The sequence below is a fragment of the Gymnogyps californianus genome, chromosome 1, assembly GCF_018139145.2.
Source record: "Gymnogyps californianus isolate 813 chromosome 1, ASM1813914v2, whole genome shotgun sequence".
Lineage (NCBI taxonomy): Eukaryota > Metazoa > Chordata > Aves > Accipitriformes > Cathartidae > Gymnogyps > Gymnogyps californianus.
Window position 1 is genome coordinate 103,280,726 of NC_059471.1, and position 22,082 is coordinate 103,302,807.

At 41.6% G+C, this 22,082-nt stretch overlaps 1 protein-coding gene and 1 long non-coding RNA gene across 4 annotated transcripts in view; one reads left to right on the forward strand and one right to left on the reverse strand.

The window, feature by feature from the left end:
• Positions 1–3,232: 3,232 nt before the first annotated feature.
• On the reverse strand, positions 3,233–7,243 carry LOC127019995 (uncharacterized). Its single transcript, XR_007767003.1, has 3 exons — positions 6,907–7,243; positions 5,315–6,383; positions 3,233–3,917 (listed from the first exon to the last, which is right to left on the reverse strand). It is a non-coding gene; the product is annotated as an uncharacterized LOC127019995 (long non-coding RNA).
• A 3,955-nt stretch (positions 7,244–11,198) lies between these two features.
• The window catches only part of SCAF4 (SR-related CTD associated factor 4), a 48,178-nt gene continuing 37,294 nt past the window's right edge, over positions 11,199–22,082 (forward strand). For 2 of the 3 annotated variants that reach the window (XM_050894625.1, XM_050894635.1), the window contains exon 1: positions 11,200–11,378. In XM_050894625.1, coding sequence (XP_050750582.1) covers positions 11,349–11,378 — 30 coding nt within the window. In that variant the 5' untranslated portion in view covers positions 11,200–11,348. Of the gene's footprint in view, positions 11,379–22,082 lie in introns of all 3 variants that reach the window. The other variant, XM_050894645.1, reaches the window with a different exon arrangement.

The following is a 22,082-nucleotide window of genomic DNA, read 5'->3' on the forward strand; positions in this document are numbered from 1 at the left end:
GCTTCCATGAGATGCGGGAAGGTTTGGAGCTAAACACTGCATGCACCCACACCATGGGACGAGTCAGGCTGCACCCGGCCAGGAGGGCGATGGAGGGACTCTGCAGCTGCTCTCCCACTTCCACGCTGCACATGGAGCTGCTGGTGGTATTAGCAGGTGGGTGGCACCAGGACGTCTGACAAGGGTCCCTCCCCTGGATGCCCATCTTGCCGCCCCATATACAAACCTGGGCACAGACACAGGACATCACTTGGCCATCTAGTTCCTGTGGACTTCTGTGGGACACAGTCTTCTGAGTGCTTGCCTGGCTTTGGGAAATGCTTTTGCATTTCTAAGTCTGTGTTGCTTTTTGATGAGAGCTTTGAGACTGCCCTTGAAAGTAAAGTTTGCCATCCCTGTGAACAGCAAGCACAGCTGAAGGACATCCTCCAGAGTTTCTAGCACCCTGCAGGCATTATCATGCTTGAAAGTTTAATGTGCTACCACTCAGGCCTGGGATGGCTGCCTGTAGTACCTCCACAAAGTAACCAAGGATCACTCTATGTTCACAGAAGGATTTCAAGAGTGCTCTTCAACTAATTTAGGAGCTTCAGCAACCAAAAAACCACCTCCCTAACTAGAACCTTCTGGTTGTCCCAGCAAAGTACATAGGCTGAATTTCCCCCTCAGCCACAGTGACAGGACACCTAGGTGTGCTATGTGCCACACTGGAAGGAATTTACACTGACACCAAAGAGTCTAATGCTTTTCTGCAGAAAAATACAGGGCTTCCATCTGCAGACCTGATCGACGAGCACCCAGCAGGAGCAAGCACTAATTTCACATGCACACAACAGGATTTTTTTGTGTAAGTTAAAACAACCTACATACGCTTTGTAGGAGGCTATGCAATTAGCTGAAAATTTCACCTCAACAGTATATTACTATTTTGATAGACTTAATTTCAGTTAATCGGTTCAGAAGCTGTTTTTCTTTACCCAATGAAATGTAAACATATCTCATGACATATTAAGCAGAGTCAAATATAAACTGATATGTATTGATGTTTCATGTCCTCTTGTTTTGCAACGGACTGTGTAAAGTCCTTTACTTGCTTCATAAACGCTAATCCACCTGGGACTTCAAAGTGAGCAATGACTTCTCCTGAGAGGCACCATCACCCACATCTGACAGAAGGGGTGCCACGGCCAAGTGGCTGAGCCACAACACAAGGATGCTGTAGGATGGCTACAAAAAGAAGCCAGGTCTCCCAACTCTCACAGTACCTTACATCCAGATCTCAGTTATATGCAACTCAGGCTCTTACAACACCCCTCTCTTGGTAGTACTGGAGTTTTTGAGTAGTACGTGAAACAATGTAACCATCATATAACTTGCTTTCTCTCTTTACACAGGGGAAGATTCACACATGCAGAGTAACGTTTATCTTGGCAGGGTCTGTTTTGCTAATTATATTTGAAATGACAGTATTTCTACTTTGCCAAAAAAACCCCAGTGAGTTTTGCAAATGAAGTGTGTAACAGTTCAGCTAATAGTTCATGGTCAAAGAAGGCATGGTGTTACACGTGCATTTAGTAGCAGGTACACTCACGCTGCCAAGAGCTGCTTGAAGCCTATGACCCGTGCAGTGGGACAGTGCAGAACAGCAGCAGAAGGCTTACATCTTGCTGCCAAGCACCTACAGCCATCCAGTCAAAGAACTATTGAGACCTGGTTTCCACATAAAAAAAAAATAAAAATGAAAGCATGCAGCCTGAATAACAACTGTGCCTCGTTCCAGCTAAGATCCTGTTCTGGACCATCGGCAAGCCAGGACCCCAGCACTTACACTGCAGCCTCCCCACGGCCGGTTCGGATGCAGCCAGCCAGCCCACCCCTAGTGCTCCTTGCAGCCCTTCCTCCTTTCACAGCTCATAGTCTTTTATCTCCTGCCAGTGGTCAAGTATTTAACTTCGGCATACAATCGACACCAGAGGTATTTTCCAGCTGCTTTCCCTTCCCAGACTGTTGATTGCAGTCTTCAGACTTCACAAGGCCCAGGAGCCCTTGGATTGCTTAGGGGCTTAGCACTTGGATGTGGATCTTCAAAGACTGGGCTGGGGTTTGATATGGCTTAATTTGGTCTTGAATCACAAAAACCACCACCAGAGCCAGGGGATGAACCATCCTCTCCAAGAATCCTTCTGCATGCAGTGTAGAAAATAATCTGGTTGTTAGTGGCCGTGGTGCAATATCCATGTGTGTGGGTATATATATACATATATATATACACACACATAATTATTTTCTTACCAAGAGACAGCTGATGAAAACACAAATGAAACAGGTTTTCAAGTTGTCCTCACACTTAGTTTTCTGACTGGAACAGGACTCACAGGCTGGGGAAGTCTGGATGCAAGCTGGCACTCTCCACTACAATGCTTACTGCTCTTATGGAGAGCAAAGCAAAAGGTCTGGAAGTGAATCCTGAAAATAAATCAGTAATAAAAAACGGCAGTGGGAAGAAGGCTGTGGGCAATGGAAGGTGAAAGGGACAGAAGGTCATGAGGGGTCAGTCACTGCGGCTGTTGGTGTAATGAACTGATAACATCATCAGACCCCTGGCAGACTCTGATAAAAGGTTTATTCGAAGAGCAGGGCTATAGCGAGGCTGGATCCCGACCCTGTGAGAGTACCACATGCATGAGTCCAGGGATTTTAGGCAGCACTACCCCACACACAGCAGGCCAGACAAACCACTCTAGTTTCTGCTCCGATTTAGATGGGCCCCATGATCTGCACAAAAATATGCTGACAGCCTTGGGACACTGCCCAGATGAATTGCAGCCACTTTAAATCCTCCCCTCGCAATCTCTTACATGCAAGTTCAGAGCTCCATCCCTTCGAACTTGGCTACCCAGAAGAGCTGCATTGTTTTAACAAGACTAGTTTAGAGCAATGTCCCTGATGTTTGGCAAAGTTATACTGGCATTAAAAGGTTCATGTTGAGATGGTTTATCACAAACGGGTATGGGAAGTTAGTTATGCTGGAGAACAGTACAACTCAGCCTCCATGAAAGATATAAATACCATAATTTGGGGAAGAAGGGCAAGTAGAAGTACAAAAAACATAGGTGACAAAGTTATTTCAGTGGAAAATCACCTTTAGACAAGGCCTTAATGTGTAGCAAAAAATCTCAGCTGAAACAGAAAAAAAGTGCTAGAAACAGCTTTTAGATTATTCTCCTTAAAAATAAAGTAAAAAAACCCCAACACGCAGGACTTTTATTTGATGATTGCCTTCTGAATTCAGGGGCATTTCAGATCCTTATTACTGAATAAGGAAATAAAGAGTTTCTATGTGGAGTAACAAGTTCCTGGACTTTGTTCTTGAATCTGTGCCCCTCATGTGCAACGAGATCAAAGTGATCTTTTATCCTGCGAGTTATCATTTGCCCAAGATATTTACTGCCATTCCACAAACACAATTTCGGCAAAGATAAATTATACTAGCCTCATTTACCCCTTCTTAGTGCGTACATAAGTGCCATCTTCTGGCCACAGCAGGGACTGTAAGAGAAGTGGTAAAATAAAGAGGAAAAAACCAACAAACAACCGGTTTTAAATCTAAGGAGTAAAGCCTGTGAAGAATTATTTGCTCTAGAGATAGCAGTGGACAAAGAACAAGTGCCTACAGATTTAACGTGAAGAAATTTCATCTGGAAGGTGAAAGCTTCTTCCTACAGTTCAGAGCCGTCACATTTGCAAACATCCTTCTAAAGTTGGTAGAGCAGGGAAGGATAGACACAAAGCTCTGCTTCTAGGTGCTTCTTAATCAGATGATGTCATTCGCCTCAGTCGGAAGCAGCTGCAGCCAGTGGCCCAGAAAGTCCTCCTTATCCCGTGTTTCCAAGATCAACATGCTGAAACCTGAAAAGCTAAGCAGACGCCACAAACAAGGATTGAGCCACCAGTACTTCTCAACAGCACCAAGGAAAAGCGTTCAAATCCCTCTCGGGGCACTTTAGTAGAATTTCAGAGAGCCTGACATTGGTCACCCCCGTACTGTGTTGCCGGGCTGCAGCACCAACACAGAACCCTACTGAAAACATGCACCTGAATCAACTGAATCTCAGCAATCTGCCCACGCATCTCCCATGAAGACTGAGACGCCTACCTATTGCCACATTTTATAAACTTAGGCCTAAGAATTATTGTCTCTTGCATAGGACTTCTTTCTCCTCCCGCAAGTATAAACTGACTAGAAATTTTTACCAGTATATTGCAAAAACCAAAAATGCTTAAAAGTTAGTTACATATTCCTTCTTAGTCTTAAATACTTTGTGGTTACATCCCATAGTAAATCAAGTATCACTGATAGTGCCCAGAATTTTACTGCACCCCATGATGCTTAGCTGCCTTAAAATCCCATCTTCTGAAGTAGTGACTACATGATGACATGAACATCTTTATGTTAAAAAAAAAAAAACCAAACCCTAACTTTCTCATCAGTGTGAGGAAGAAACACCAAAAAAGCCAACTTCCAAAAGTGAGAAAGCAAATAATTACAAAACATGTCTACTGTTCTTGGCGATTTTTAAGTCTCACTCATTACGGGGGAGGAAAAAAAAAGGACTGAACGTGGTTTTTTAATGCATGACATAGACAATATAAAATAATGCACTTTAACACAGATTCAACAGAATGGGTTACTGTAAACACAGATTATACAATATACTGCAAACAGATTACACACAAATAGAAATCACTTTAAAATCCAGACCCCCTTTTGCCCTAGATAATATGGGGAGGGAAGGAGAGAGGCTAAAAGGAACAACAGGGAGATATTTATTGTTTCTGTATAAGATGTCTGGTACAAACTCCTTTGAGACCTAAAGTGAGCTTGATGGGTTTTGTGATAATCACGAAGGACAAAGCCTCCAGTGCTTCTGACCTACTGATGCCAGTAGGAGGTTAAGTACAGAGCAAAGGAACCGAGGCCTGCAATAACGTATCACCGAAAGCCACTGAAACGTGTGGCAGCTTTACCTCAGTGAAATTCAGAAGCACAGAACTTAAATGAGGACATCAGGGTTTGACGCTCTTTAGAACTGATTTTGCAAAATAGGTATCAGTGCTGGAAGAGGTGAACGTTCCCAGGCTTTAGTCACAAGAAACACAGTAAGCTGAAAGCTGGTTTCATAAAGACAGCATTTTCTGCTTCTGTTGACTGTATAATCTGATTTTTCTTCTCCCAAATAAACAAGCAAACACAGAAAACAAGAAACATAACTCCCATCCAGTTGGACACAAACAGTTTTTTGCTGCTTCTCACCTCACTTCTGGAGGGCGTGGGAAAAACTCTTTGAAGTCAAATTTCATTGAATCCAAAATTAAATACTTTGTTTTAAAATACCTAACAAGAAAAGGGATAAAGAACTAGGACCACAAAGTTACCAGACAGATGTTGTACAAGTGGTGAACAGTTTCACATTTCTAAAATTTTTATTGCTATTGGCTTACACACATGCCTAGAAATTGTCTCAACCTCAGAATGGTGGCTGCCCTAGAATTGCAGGCTTTTTTTCAAATAAATGATTCACTAAAAATGTAATTTGTGATTCCTAATTAAAAAAACCAACTTGCTTCCTATTGTGCAGGTTTTCTAAAGCACTGAATAATTAATTATAATGTGACTATGTGAACACATTCATTACAGTTCTTATAAACCCCATAATGTACTAGACAGACTATTAACCATCACATATAATACGTATTTCTGTATCTGTTTTCTTGCTCTGTGTCCTAAATTCCATATATTCACATCATCTCTTAAGCAACAGTTAAACACTGAATTTTTCAACAGAATTAACTAGTCTTTATTTAATGGCTGTTAGCTCTCAGCAGTCTCTGTGCCTCTGATGGACAGCAGGAACAGCAGTACCACAGTATTACCAGAGAAGGAAGTAATTTCTGACACTCTTTGATCTCCAGTCCTGTACCTACAATAAAACCTTGTCTAGTCTTATAATCTTGCCAGCCTCCACATCGGACCAGAAGAAGTTGGTGAGGTAACTATGGAGAAGCAAAGTGGGAAGTCTGTTCTCACGTGTCTACTGGCAAAAGCAAGTCTAGATTGCACAGAAAACCTAAATGGTGGTTTGTCTTCTACCAAGCTAATATTCTACCCCATAAGCTTTCAAGTGCAAAACCTCCATTCACTTAATAAGGAGTTGCACAGAGATCTTGTGAAGTGAGCTCCTTGTTATCTTGCTGTATGATTTGGAATCTCTGTAAATACTGGGGTAATATTCAAGATCCACTGGAGGCAGGGGATTAGTGGGCAGTCCCATCTCCATATGGTTATCCAAGATATCTTGTTAAAGGCAGAGGCTTCCTCCTGTCTGGAAAATATTAAAACAAATGTTTACACTAAGCATCAGATATAGACATGCCACACCCTCAGTGGTTAGATATCCATCAACAGCAGTTTTAGATATTGTCTCATCAGCAGTAGAAAAAAAACAAGTTTTTTTTTTAACACTGAAGCCAAGTCTACAGTAGTAACATTATGGCAGAGCATAAAAATCTAAATGCTCACAACAAAATCCATAAATTCCCCCTGCTCCAGCTTGCCTCAATAAATAGTTCAAAAGTAACCCCCTGGCCAGAAAGAAGTATTTTACACCAGGCTCAAATCTTGGTATTGATAGACAATACAAGAGAAAGCCCCACAGCTAGAATATCTTCAGTGCAACCATCAGATCTAGCTGTCTGCATTAGAAGGCTGCCTGCAGAATCACCTTGTTTTACTTTGGTCACTCATATCATTCCAACAGTGCAAAGGAAGAGAGACAACCTCTAAGGTGACCAGCTGTTAAACGTTACAAGGTTTTCTATGTTAGAACCCAGGACCTTAAACTATACCTGCGTACTTATGGTGGAACTTAAAATCAAATTGAAAGCTAGCTCTGTCCAAAGCTTCTGCGCGCTGATTCACTCCACTAAGCAGGCAGGCAAAACACTCCCTGTCCCATGAAGTTTCCAAAAGGCTTTCAAAGCACAGTTCCTCTACAGTCTGCCTGTCAGTAATACCTGAGTTTACAAACAGTAAAAGAACAGATCAGCATCCATGAGCATCAGTTTAACTCTCAAGCACAGAATCACAGTGCCAGGCCTACAAGTTTAATCCTGCTGGAGTACAAACACTGAGGGAAAGACAAACTCTTCCCTCAAAGACCTATTGATTTCAGGGATCTGATTTTTGCGTGGCCTGTATTTGATGCCAACATTTAGAGAACAGTAAGTAAATCCCTCCCCGTGATGTGAGGTAGAGCTACCCAGAGTGCCAATCACATTGCAAATACTTCTAAATCATGGTACAGTATTATTTTAATAAAGAATATAAAGCCACAGCAATGTATTGAACATTGCAGGAAAAACGGTTTTGCTTTCTATAGAACACAGGATTCCAGGAAATTCTAGTAAAAAACCAAGTCGCCCCATAAGTTAAGTTACACCGGTAAATTAGAGAGTGATAATGTGCAAGTGATAACTAATCCTTATCGAATGAGTCAGAGAAACACTGATAGGCAGACACAGAGAAGCAAAGAACAGGGAATACGACTTTTTCATGGATGATCATTGTCAATCATTTTCTTTGTCAACAATGATGCGCAATGCTAATAACAATTTAGGAGACTGAGCAAAATTTAGGATTCTTAACATCTTCAAAGATCAAGACTTAATGTTACTGCAAGACAAAATGACAGATATCATTATGTAAAACTTTAAATGCTTAAGCTAACTGAAATTCAGCTAAACTTGTATTTCATTATGTATAAAATGACAAGGACTACACTGAATTCAAAAACATTTCAGATTTCAACAAGCTTGAATAAGACTTGCACATGTATTTCATCAGCTGGTACAAAGACAAAAAGAATCATTACATCAAGTAACCATAATTTGTTCTCAACAGCAATTTCCACACATTGGTGTGCCCATTTATTGCCCATCTGTCCAAAACAAAAGTCAGCAAGCTGAACAAACTAAACCCATGCACCAACACAAGTCAAAACTGTTAAACATAAGACGCATGGAATAATACAGAACAATATTTTAAAATATATATTACATGAACAAGAAGAATGATATTAAATACTCTATGAGCCACACTGGATTGCATGGTCTTTGAGGCAAAGACCATCCTTTATATTGTACAGATATGTAACACAATGCTAGGCATTGTACACCGTATATTTATATAATGCCTAATGTTGTTATAAAAGCAACTTTAAATAATAAGCCTGCTGCGAGCACAAGTACCTGCAAATGTAAAATTGACAAAAGTATAATGAAAAGAACATGCCTTCCATTAAGAAGTTACATGATTGTCTCCTATCTCTATAGGTAGTCATAATACAATACAAGGGCAAATTTTACTTCAAAATTACTGAGCGTATTATCTTGATGAAGTAGATCTGCTTTGAATAGCAAAGCCATAGCCTAGTAAAACCCAGACTTAAGTCTAAAGCTGCAGTAATTCATCTGCTTCACCCTTTCCCACCCCTAAATCCTAACATTCAGCCCCTGAGGAATCAGAATTTAATTCTCAATCAACAGAAGTTGCCAGGAATAATTCTACAGACCCTAAGGATTTGTCTATACTGCACGCAGAACCAGGACCATATTATAGCACACACACAACCACATCAGACTTTAGCTTGGTAGGTGAACGGGCACGGAGCTTAGCACAGCAAGGTAAGCACTAACACAGCTAGCCCATGGAGCTCCAAGGCACTGCAGCTACCAGCGCTTGTACTAGACAATTCTGAAACACACTGGGGTATGCCTACATTTCCCCCCCCCCCGCAGGTTATATACAATCCAATTATGCACAAAGTCTGATTACAAGCATGCTACAAAAGCAGATTTTTTAAAAATAAGATTAATAATAAAACAATACCTAATACATAAGTAGCAATGAGGAAAACTAAAAGTATTTAACACTGTTTTTAGAGGAGTCACCTCTAGAACCTGTAGTCACAGCCTGTGAAAGACAAATATATAATATAAAAAACTTAAAAAGTTTTAATAGGTAAAAAATCTCCCAAATTTAATGTGAATTTCCAGAACCACTGGCAGCCTTTCCTGTCCTGGGAACATTTTTTCGGTATTCTGTATAAGTTACTAACAGTGTGTTGAGAGCTGCATTTGTATTATCAAGTATATACTGAAAGGAAAATAATATCAGGTCCTGAACATTATAGAAACAGCTGTCACCATCTAACATCTAGGTTTCAAACCTGAAAATTAATCACCAATGCAGGAAGTCCATTCTCACTCATTCTCTCTCCCTAAGCCAGGAGCCCTCAAAGAAGTCATTCTTACTTCTCAGAAAGCTTTTTAGCTGATGCAAGAACTGGACAGAGATAATTTACATTTTTTCAACCTCTCACCACCTACTCCAGCTCCACCTTTGCTGTTCATATTTTTCAGGTGGCAGAACAAGCTACCTTTTGTGAATTTTTGGACAGTGACATGAACAAGAACATTAGTAAAAGCTATACATGAAGTAATTTACCATGTTGAAACTGGCAAAAATCACAAAAAGTAAAGACACTGACACTAAATGGGCAATATTACCTTCTTTTCCCCCCACTCTTCTCTAGCTTGGCAGCTTCCTTTAAAAGAGAACTATGAAAGCTAGAATTATTTTTTTTTCTGATAAAAGATCAACATATAGAAATTCATGACATCTGAAATAGCTTTCCATTTGCCACTAGAACCTATTTATTTTAAAAATTCCTCTTAATATCAGCCATATAACAGCACACAAACTCCTCCTTATGCATTTCATAATCTGAGTAGAACAAGAGTTCTTACTACTCTGTCAACTTTCTTTGAATTTCAAAATATTTGCTTTTAAAGAGGGCTAATTGCTGACCAGCGATATATTGATGACAGGGAGAAGAGACTCCTGAGAGTAATCTGCATTTGACTAAGAACTCAAACACCAGACATGGTTTAATAGCAGAACACAAAATAAAGACAAATGCACTTTCTGTGAGATTCCTGTAACATTCTGAGTCTCCTCTTTTCAATTTACCCCCTTGCAGATGTACTGGACTAGAATTAAACAATGAAATTCTAAGTTAAACAGTAACATTTTGAACATACCATATCATACAACACTCTGCAAACCCCAAATCGCTATGATTTGGCACTGACATCAACACATTACTATAGCACTTGACAGCGTACTTGACAAATGCACTCTTAAATAGATGCCAACAGCCAGCTAATGTCCTTGAAACTACACTTTGCAGCATACATGCAGTTTTCTCATGAACATTAGCTCCCATTGTTAGCATGAAGGTAGTCATTAACTATCTTCTTTACCGGTGCAAAACACTTGACTTTGAGAACAGCCTTGCAGTTTTGCTCTGTTTTATATTTAAGCAAGCAGCGTAGTTGCTTGTACCGTCACAGTATTGGTTATGCTAGGTATCAAACACACTCCAGTGCCGGTCCTTTGCTCTATTCAGAGCGGGTTTACCGTGTGCTGTGCCACCTGCGAGACACGATTACGGGGGATTAAAAAAATCACCAGTTTTTAAGTGTGAACATGGAAGGGGGCGCCGATTTCGCCCCAGCCCCCCGCAGCTCCTCGGCCCAGACGCGCACCCTCCCCGCCCCCCGGCTCAGGGAGCCGGGCCGAGCCGAGCCGAGCCTGGCCCATCCGGCCCCAGCCACCCCAACAATGCCACGGACGCTACGGCCTCCCCTGAGGGAACGAGCTGCGGAGCCTCCTGGTTCCGCCCAGACCCCACCGCCCACCCAGCGGCTGAGGCAACTCGCTACCGACCCCCGGACGCGGCCGAGGCCGGCGCCGGGCAGCGCTGGCGAGGCGGACGACTTGATCACCGCCATTTCCCCTCCCCGGGGGAGGAGCCGGCGCTGACATGGCGGGGCCCGGGGAGTAACCCGGCCCCGGGTCACGTGGTGCCCTCGTCGCGCCGCGCGCGCGCTCGCTCCCTCCCTCTCCTCCCCCCTCCCCCCCCCGCCCCCCCCCTTCTCTCTCCTGTGGGTGGCGCGGGGCCGGGAGGCCTGCACGATCCCAGGGTGCTGTGCGCGGCGTGGGCTCCGCCATCCCGCTGGGAGAGACGGTCTGTGCCGGGGCCCTGCCAGCGAGACGCCGCACCGAACGAGCGAGCGAGGGAGAGGGGAGAGCACGAGCCCCGCCGCCGCCGCCGCCAAACGGCCATGTCCGCGCGCAGCCCCTGAGCAGGACCGAGCTGCCCCTCCTCCCCCTCCCCTCCTTCCCTCCCCCGCGCGGGCGCCCGCCCGCATCAGCCGCCGCCAACATGGAGGCCGTGAACGCCTTCAACCAGGAGGTGGGAGCCGGGGAGCGGGGGGGAGGGGAGCGCGGGCCCGGGGGCCGCGCCGGGCGGGGGGGTCACGGTGGCCGCCATCGCTCACCCCCCCCCCCAACCCGCGCTGGGCTTCCGGCTCTGGGCCGCGCGGGCCCGGTGCGGCGCCGCCAGAGGCCTGCGCTGGGGAGGGCCCGGGCAGCACTCGGCCTGGCTCGGCCCGGGGCCTCCCGCCGGCCCGAGGGGCGGGAGGTGGGGGGAGATCGGGTCTCCTGAGTAAAATGGAGGCGAGCGGGGTCAGGCTCGCCGCGGCAGTTGCAACGGCCTGGAGCGTTCCCCGAGCGACGCCGCAGGCCGGGTTCCCGCACGGGCCGGGCGGGGGGGCGGGCGGGGCGGGGCGCTGAGGGGATCTTTGGGCACCCCTCTCTGCCCCCCCCAGTTTCCTCCTCACCCCACTGGAGAACGTCCGAGCCGACATCCCTGTTACAAGGCGTTCCCGCTGCGTGCGTGTTGTTAAGGAGGGGGAAGCCGCGTTTCGGGGCGCGAGGCAGTTTTATTTCCTCGCAGTGGTTTGGCGAGAGACCTGCCATGTGAACAGGCGGCAAATAGGATAGGCTGGAGGTTGAATAGAGAGAGGGAAAACTGCGAGGGGGCTTATCACTGTGTAGAAACGACGCCTGGGGATGGGACTAAGGGGTCGACCCCAACACTAGGGACATGGGAGGTAGGTTGGAAAGTGTAAGGCGTTCGGTCTCCTTTCACGGTACGCAGAAAAGGTCCCTGACTTCTTCTGAGGAATTGGTTTTTTTATTCCTTAGTCAGCCAATCGGAATTGGAAGCAAAATGGACTGTGATTGTTTTTTGCATAATATATAACAAAATACTCTAGCCTCTACTTTATAAAGTTTTTGACACATGACTTAAAATGATTTTTAGATTAGATGTTGCTCCTGCCTCAGTTTGACGATTTGACTTTTGCGGATCCTGTGTGGACTATGTATATTCGCGTTGCAGATAATCAGTTAAAGCTAAGCCAGAACCTATGCCAGAATGTTTAATACGTTTTGAAGGTTAGGTTGCTGTGCATGTTTGCTGAACAGAAAGAGGAAAAATGGCAGACTACTCTCATGTGATGAAGTCATGCTGTGTAAAGTTCACTCTCTGCAACTGCCTGTCGTACGCACACACACAACTGAAAATCTGCTCATCCTTAACAAAATTATGGAAGTACAAAGTGAAAAGGAGATAGCATACGCCTCCTATTACTGGTCTTATTTTTATTTATTTGCCCATGTTATGAGTGTATTGTGCTGTTATGAACCAGTGGTATGGAAGGGTACAAAGCAACCTTCCCAAATATGTTGAAATAGAATGGCACACATGTGGCATTTTCAATTTCCATGTAAACAGAGAACAGAAATATTCTTACCTGCCTAAATATAAAGAGAAGTTCTAGCAGACGATTGCTTTCACTTCATTCATTTCAACATGTTGCTACCTGATAAAACATAATTGTACAGACAGTGCTTAGTGTTTCTCAGACAATAAAAAACGTTTCTTTTGCTGATCTGGTGGTGAAAGTATGTGTGACTTTAGAGCGAAAGCAGTGTTTCTTGGTATTCTGGGACTAATCTCAGTTTTAGAAATGGGCATGTTTTATTTCATGCGTCTTCCTCTCAGTTGTAGTAAGTGTGATGCTTTTGTTTGGTACAGTCAGAAATATTGAGTGAAATTCTGATGGCTGACTGCTGAAAGGTAGTAAAACACTGGATTTCATTTGAACATCAGTTATGGGAAAGAAGACTATACTTCCTAAAATCCCTGTTCTGCAATCATTTGTATGTATGACCAGTTCCATAGGGCTACTTATGTGTAAAGCTAGCATGTTAACAAATTCAGAGTTTGTGTAGTTACTGTCCTGTTCTCAGAAGGTGTGTTTATAATATTAGCTAAGAACATAAAGTCCAGTTCTTAAACTGTTCTCTTAACTTTCCAGCATGTGTTGCCTGAAGCTGTGCGTGCAAAACAATACATACTAAAATAAAGTGTGAAACATCTCAAACTTTTTTGAAGAGGGTAAGATTTACAGTCAGATATTGTTCCATTTCTGGGCTTTCTCAGTGAAAGCGGAGAGAGTGAAAGAGCTGTTTTACAAAAGGTCTCAACGTTGTTCACAGAGTGGTGGGAATAGCGCAGGCTAGTGACTGTGTGAGAATTCATTTTGTCTGTAAGACTGTCTTATAATGCATAGACATTGTGAGGACTGCAGAGGTACTAGTCTCTGTTCACTGAATAGTTAATTATTTTATTGAGAGTGGAATAGCTTCAACAGCGAAGATTGGGGTATCTACAGAATACCCTGTAGGTCAAGAATTCCTGAACTTGCTGGCTGTACAATACCATTGTAGGCAGAGAATTGCAGTTTTGTAATGGCAACTTTAACTGCAGCAGCCATGAGTTTTGTGCTGGACTTCCCATGTATGCTAGAGGTGATGTGCTTCCAGCTTTACTGTCTCTTCTTCTGTGGAGGTGGCAGCTGTCAGCTCTTTGCAAGTTTACATGAAGGAGGAGATGCCACTTATTGCTTCAGGTGATATGATCATTTGGGGTTTTCTGGGGTGGGTTTGGTGATTACAGCAATTTCTTGAATGGTGGGAGGTCCAAGTTCGAATCATGGCTATAAATTAGGCATCCTCTAAGCTATTAGGTTGGTATCTTCTTCTCAGACAAAAGAGCTTAGGGAGGAAGAGAAAAGCACCAGCAACACTTTTATTTGTGCAATTTGAACCGTTTTGTTTTGGCTGAAGCTGTTCACCCAGTCCAGTAGAAACCATTAATAGTTTTGGCTGACTTAGGCTCCATTTCTACTCGGAAGTTCAGTTTCTGCCCTTTGGGTTATACGCTTCTGACTGTATGTATGATTATGTTGCAGTGAAGTAACAAGTTTCTGCCCGTCAGCTAATTGTGATAAGTATGTGATCTTAACTGCCCATCTGAATTGTGAGGTAAAACTTAAATATAGAGGTTTGAGCTAGCACGTTGCACTTAGCAATTGTGGCAAACTGGGACAGAACACTTAGAGTCAATCAGTTTGGCTCTGGCAATGGGTGGTAACTTAAATGGGTTGCGTAATTTGATTGTTTGATTGTGTTGCCCATTCCCTTAGTCCTGTTCTTTGTACCTACATTTTGAATGCAAGTTTACCAGTAAATGTGCCTCTTAAAAATTCTCATTTTTCTACAGGAGCAAGCACATTTTTTGTATGACCAAACACATTTGCTGCTTTATTTTTATCCAGCTGTACTCTGAGCAGATACGACCAACTGAATAGGTGGGATTTGGCAGTTACATAGTATAGTATATTCTCCCTCAGGAAATTAGTTCAAACTGTATCCTGGAGGAATGAGTTAGAATTCATGTACTGTTAGGTGTATATGTTGTGTTAAATTAATAGTACAGTGTAAGTAAATCACAAAAGAGAACTTGATAATGGTGCAAAACTTTGTTATGTTTTTAAGAAAACAAGTAAACATTTTTCTAAAAAAAAAAACCAAACCCAGACCACACATCTGCCATGGTTTATAAAGGTTTTAATCCTTGCCATGTTTTAATTTAGGGGATATGTGTTTCCTTTAATCTGAAAAACTTGAGGGATAGTTTACTGTTATAAAAGTTAGATACAGAGATTTCTTCACAGTCTTGCTGCTGGAAGTAGAATAAAGTCAAGTTTCCTATTTTGTAATCTTGTATTTGTATTGAGTAATGCAGTATATTCACTTAATTGTGTGTCTCAGGTTGGTAGTAGTTAATCTGTACCACTGAAACAATTGATATCCCACTTCAGCATGCCTAGATCACAAACAGAATAGATATTTTGTGGGCTGTTTCTTTAAAGTTAGAGCTGCAGCTTTCTTCTTTACTATTTATCCATATTCAGCAAACTGGACAGTTGTATTTTTGATCTAGTATAGCTATCTTATGCTAATGGTAAGACTTCATTTTGCATGTTCCATTACAATCTGTTGCTCCCCGTTCTTCCCCTCCCCTCTCCGGGTCCTATAAATAGAGGTTAGCAGGATATCCTTCACAGTGGTTCTTCAGCTATTACTGGAACTCATGAACCCCAGTTAGATTCCCTCTGTTGTATGGCAAAGCAGCAAGGACACAACTACCAATGTCTGTGGTTGGAGGAAGGATTAACGTAGTCTTGTGTGCATTTTGGCACCCTTTGTTTCTTTAAGAAAACAGTGAAAGCTGCTACCTGTTGTAGCTGCCTAAAATGATTCTCATATTGCAGTAGGTGCAATAGGCTGTATTTTTAAGTCAGTGCTGCCTCCCACGTGTCCTGGGAGAGTGCTTAAGCAGCAGTTCAAATGCTGTTTGGATGGGGTAGAGGGAGAGAAAGATAGGAAAGTGCTACTGGAGTTTTAGAGTGAATTTAGTCCCTTTTTTAAACTGTGAGACCCAGACTGAAATTGTTGCAGAAGTAGTGTGCAGGTCTTTTGGGACGGAAGTTGCTTTGTTGCTTTTATGACTGTGTCACGGTAATTGAAGGGTCATCATCGCTGTGATCCTGAAAGAGCTGTGTCTGTTGCTTCTGCACTGAACTGTTTCCAGGAATATTGAAAGCTGTGGCATTCTAGTAGAGATTCTTAGTTAGAGAAGAAATGAGATGAACGGCTTTTCAGGAGACATGCTGGACTTATGAGCACAGCCCTGATCCTAAGAGGCAGATAAGTTTCAAAAACATTTGTGTAGAAAAACAAAATTCTGTTCTGTGTACTTTTATGATGTCCTTTTCATATGGGTGTCTTTTGTAAAGGTGTTTCTCCCAGTGATTCAGAATTTGTGAATGGTCTTTCTAGGCCACAGAAATAGCTTAGTTGATGAAGTACTATTTAGCTTCATTGCCTGGGGTTCATATCTGGTCAAATTCAAATCATTCTTTATTTTCCAAAGAATGTAGCCTGACAGCCATGAATTTTATGGTGATCTCTTACCTTCAGCAGCACCTAATACTTGGTATGCTTCACAGCTGATGGTTAAGAATTTAAAACTTAACATTGATCCTCTGAGACATAGCTTATTGACAGAAGTTTAGTAGACATCATTATCTTTCTCCTTTTCTTAGTAGCTCAAGGAAGAATGGGAACCTGAAGAGGAAAGGAAGCCATGAGTTTTATAGGGGAAGGAAAATGTATGTGGCTAAGAGATTGTCTTTGGACCTGTGTATATTTTTTAAAACATCTGACCTTTTAAAGATCTGATCATGCATTAATAGTAATGGTGTTTTGTTAACAAAATAGTATCATATCTGTGCTTGTTAGCCATGTCTTCCATCATCCTTTTTTTTCCGTAGGCACATGAACAAATAACTAGAATTATATGTCTGTAAGTGACTTGTAGTGTGGCTGTATTGGGTGGTTTCTAAATGCATAAATAAAATACATTCAAAAAAATAATGAATGAATGTACAAGGTACTGACTGTGTCATATGTTTGTATGGAGCCTGCTTAGAGAAATGTTCTTGGACACGTAAGACTTGATGAAATTGTTGAGGGTGTGTTAGACTGCTCTGTGAAAACTGGAGATGGGAAGATTGAACAAGAGTATTGTAACAATGACCTGAGTGCTTGATATCCACTAATCACTAGACACTGTGTTTCTTTCAGTAGATCATGCTTCTATCTGTGCTGCTTCTTTTCTGTGGGTTTTATTTAGTAAGTGTATAAAACAGAGCCGTACCTCTTTATTTGTAAATAAAGAGACCTTTTTATGGCAAAGAAACTTCAGTAAGAGAGCAAAGCCAGGGAAGTCAGTTCAAGTCTTAAAAGGTATTTTAACCTTCCTACTATGTTATCTCATGCTTAAAACAGGTAAATAGACTTAAGATCATACATCAAGCTCGAGACACCCCAAAGCATATAAGCCTGACCTTTTTCCTTCTGTGCCAATGGGGTAAGTCTCACTGGATGACACTGTCTCACTTCTTTTCCTAGTAGTTTCAGGTTTGGAAAGTGTATGAGCTGCCTTTTTTCTCTGACCACGTGTCTTATGTTTTTCCCTTGGCACCCCTGTTCCTTCTCTACTGGCATGCACACATCACTGTCTGGTTTTGCTTTTCTTGTAATGAATTCAGTAACGAAGTGAAGCTGATAGTATTCCTGCATTTCAACTTGCTCTTGTTCTGAAGACATGCTGTGCCCAGACATGCTGTCTTTTTAGGATTCTAAGCTAAGGCTGTGAGTAAATTTGAAAATAGTGATTCTTCCCTTTGCTTCAAAACCCCATAGTTCTCAGGCTTCTGCGTAAAATAGACCCTCAAAGGGCATTCATTGTAGAATGGCAGAAATTAATAATTTGCTGATTGAAAGACTGAAAACTAAAGGCCATCATCCTATTCCTTCTCCCGTTACCCACCCCTCCTAGTACACCTCACCCAGGGCTTATGAACTGGAGCGGGTTCTACAGTTTGAGTTGGAAGGCCGCCTTAGTTCACTCCTGCCACACGTTTTCTATAGTACTTCTGTACTTTACATTGAATTTTTAATTTGGGGGTGGTTACTAGCTTGCTTTTTAAATAGCAGGCAATATGGTTAGTCTTCCTTTTGCTATCTGCTATGGTTTAATGAGTGGCTCATCTTCGTTACTTAAATGCATTTATTAGCCTGAAAATGAGCAGGTGATTTTTCTGCCTTTGAGGTTCTTGGCTTTATAGATATTTTATCCTGTACTTCCGTACTGTTGTGAAAAGTATGCAGAAATACGCTTGAATTGATATTTTGTATTGTGGCTTGAGTTTAGTAGGCTCTTTAATACTTCTACTTTTTTGTAGTACATGGGTTGATAAGGAGCAACAAAGAAATGATTCCTTTTAAAAAAATGGTGCTTTTAAAAACATGTGCAGCTACAGTGCACAGACTTTCAAATATAGGGAGGGAGGTTCCAGAAATGTTTGGAAATTCTTAAATTGAAATTGTATCCTCAGCTAGAGCTTGTGTAAAACAAAAGTGGTTTTTTTCATACTACTTTCAACAGGTGAGACTATTACAACTGAAATAGGAAAGTTTTTCTTATGACCTTTGCCTTAATGATTTTGATAACATTTTGTGGCTAAGCCTTTCTACTAGTTTTTCTACACTAGTTTTTCTTTGTGTATGAAAGAATCCACACAGACAGCAGGAGAAAATTCTTCTTAAACTATTGAAATTATCAAAACTGAATGAAGATACCAGTCTTGAATAGTCCTTGGATAAATTAGTTCTTACGTAAAAATAAAGTTTCACTTCATTTCTTTTCCCCTGCTGTCTCTCGCCCTATGGTACCCCCCCCATCCTAGTGAATGGGATACCCTGGGTGGTTTTCATTGCCAAATGAATGGATTGGGGGCAGTGGGCGGTAGAAATAGAGGCAGAGCTAGGCTCCTGCTTTTTTCTTTAGCCAGTGGTGTCACTGTATGGGGAAGGAAGGTAGGGAACAACTGGGAGCTGTTTTTTTTTTTTCTCCAAACGTCCAGTTATGGTTGGTAAAAGCAGCAAGTCATTTCTAGCAGGTCAGGCTTTACAGGTCAGAGCATTCCAGGGACAGGCTCCTGTTGTGAGGCAGTACATTAGAAACACTCTCAAGCTGCAAATTATTGTTGCCTTTGTTACATCCATCGTATTTCTTTTATTTTTTAATAAAGTGTAATTTTTTGCGTCTAGGTTGTGTTTTGAGCTGATCATGGTGCCCTTTGAGGAATTAGATGTATTATTGGAAGGACGGTCCTCTGAAAATAGTTTTTGGGTTTTTTTAATATATTGATTTGGGAAATGTATATGAAAGAAAATCCAAGTCTAATTGAACATATGCAAATGTAAAGTACATGGGCGTCTTACTGAACAGTTTCCCCTTCTAACAGTGAAGATCCATGAGGAACTAGTAAGGTTGTTAAATTTTAGATTTACCCATCTTTAAAACATGGTTTTCACACATGTAACTATGATACTGAAAATTAAATAAAAATCAGCTTTAAAATAGTCATTTGGTATTCTAAAATCTTATGAAAATTTAAAAAGGCAACAAAGTTTTGATGTGCTATTCCAAGAGATAGTGATGGGGGGTGTGTGAAGAGAGGGCAGAATACATATGTATATACGCACACACACACATATATATATGCATATACATACATGTGTATATATATGTATGTGTGCGTATATATTTATATATAAAAACATTTGCACCTCAGTTTGATGCATGTTTCAGCTGTAGTTCATCCTGAGCTGGAAATATGTGTGTGTACTGACCTCATTGCTTTTACTATGGTTTTGTTGCTGTTGCCCAGAGTGCTGTCTTTAACAGCAAAGGAACAGTTTACAGTGATCTGCTCAGTCCTGTTCTTCCAAAGCTCTTGTTTGTTCCTGCCTTATTAGCCTAAGTTTCAGCCTCTCATGTTCTTTAATTAATGACTTGTCCAAGCTACCATATTTTTTATTGCATCTTCCCTGGCTACTTCAGTGCATCTAGCTGATTTCCCGTTTTCCTGGCCTCTGGCAGTTTCTTTCTCCTTGGATTCCGCCCCCCCCCCCCCCCCCCCCCCCCCCCCATTGCGACGTCATTCTTGGGATACCTTTTAAGACCCTTCTTTTTATTTTTTGCTGCCAGTTGTTTATTGTCATCTTCTGTCCTGGTATGAGCTCTCCCAGTTTCCTGGTTCTCTCTGGTTGTGTTCCTGAAATACGAACGCTGAAGTGCTGCTTTCACACTGGCTTCTTTGTTCTTGTTATATGGGACTGGCTCCTTTTTCTGGAGGATCAGTTGCTTCTTGGTGTGTAAAGGAAAGGATATGGAGTGCCTCTTAATGTTGGCTCCTTTTTTCCTCCTCCATTTCATTTTCTGAGCTTTCTGGTGGTTTGTTTGTGGGTGTTGGGTTTTGGAAACTTTTTTTTTTTTTGTCTTTCATTACCTCTTAAACCAGATTTTCCTGAGTTTTAATAGTAGCACTGACTTTGTTCATCAAGAGTCTTTGCACTTATTCTGAAGAAATATAATTCGAAAGTGAAATGAAGCTTTTTTAAAAAACAAGTCAACTCACAGACACCTCTCTCCTCCTGTCTTTGATCTGACAGGTTTTATTTGTCCCTACTGTGATTTCTCAGCAAGCAGGGATATTAGCTGAAGTACGTCTTACTTGAATGGCTTTAAAAATCAAACATTCTGGCACTAGAAACCTGCCTTTTATGGACATTAATAATGAAAAGTCATGGTCTTGACTTGATGTTGGTGTTGGAAAAGGTATCTGGCTACCACTGTCTTGAAGGACAATTTTTCTTCTTTCATATCTCCTGGAATAGGAATTGAATTAAGAAAGTAAATACCTTCTTGCCTACTCTTTGTGTTTTATTGATGTGAGGCTTTCATTTTGTATTGCTGAAAGTCTTGTTATGACTTTACTTGCCTTTAAATATTTGGCCAAATTTTTTTATCTTTTGCATTGTTTTTTTCTTTAACTGAGACAGTGGATAAATCTGTGTAAGTTGGTCACTTCACAAGTATCTTGGAACTTTAATAGAAAAATAAGAGATAAATTTTAACATGACATCTTACTTTCCATTACACCGTCAAATGAAGATACTTTTATTCTCTTATTTTGCTTTGTGGCAAATAATTGATTACATTTTTGGCTGGTTTTCAAGGGCTCTATTTTTTCTTTATTGTGAAGAGCAAAATCAAATTATGTAATGCAAAACCATTTTTTCTATGATTTGTGGGGAATATTTCAAGGTAAAAATTATTTTGTGCGTGTAGGAAATGTTGAAGATCTCCATGGTTTTTTGCACTATACAAATCATGACAATATAATGATTCTACCTTTAGTAAGCCACAGCTTAAATAGGAAGTTAAGTTTATGGGAAGAATACAAAATAATATTTAATGAAGCAGAGCACCTAACCATGAGCTGTGGTATAGAAGGAGGAACTAAAAAGTAGACTGGCTTCTCTTTCTGCTTGGAAGATGGGAAGGAAGATTGGAGAAGAGAGAATGGTCCTGACAAGTCAATGTGGATTATGTTTCCAGGTCTAATGACTAGTAGAACAGAAGTGCGCACAGTATGCCGTAAAAACACGGTGTAGCATACAGTGTAGTTTTTGCAACTGGTTATTTTATGATGTGAAATTACAACAGCAGCTTATGGAGTATACAGAATTCACTGTAGATCCAGAGTAGGCAGAGTGGTCTGGAAAGTGGTGAAATGTGCATTGGATTTTGGTGTCTTCTGGTGTGTGTGCATGCATGCTTATGAGTGCCAGACTGTACGGCTGTTACTTAAAAACAAACCTCCCCAAATCCCTGATTTCCCTATTCTCTTAAAATGCTCTACAGGAAGCAAAGTACAATAAGAATGTCATGCTGTTCAGGTGGGGCTGGGGTCCTGAGGAAAATGTATCCCTCTTCCCTCAGCTCTCTGTGTTCAGGCCTTCACGGATGTTTCATCATCTCTGACAGTTCTGTGTGCAAGTTTTAGTTTCTCTCAGTTTCTGAAGTGTGAAGCTAATACTTGTTTTCAGAGTTATGGTCAATACTGGAAGACAGAGCGGTGTCTTTTCTGAATGCTTAGGTTCAAGACTTTTTGAAAGTGTTTTGTAATAAATTTCCTCACACGTGAGATCTAAGTCATGGTGATGCTATTTGTGAAAATGAAGTTTGGGTTTTTTTTGCTTAGAGTCACACTTTCAGATTGGAAGA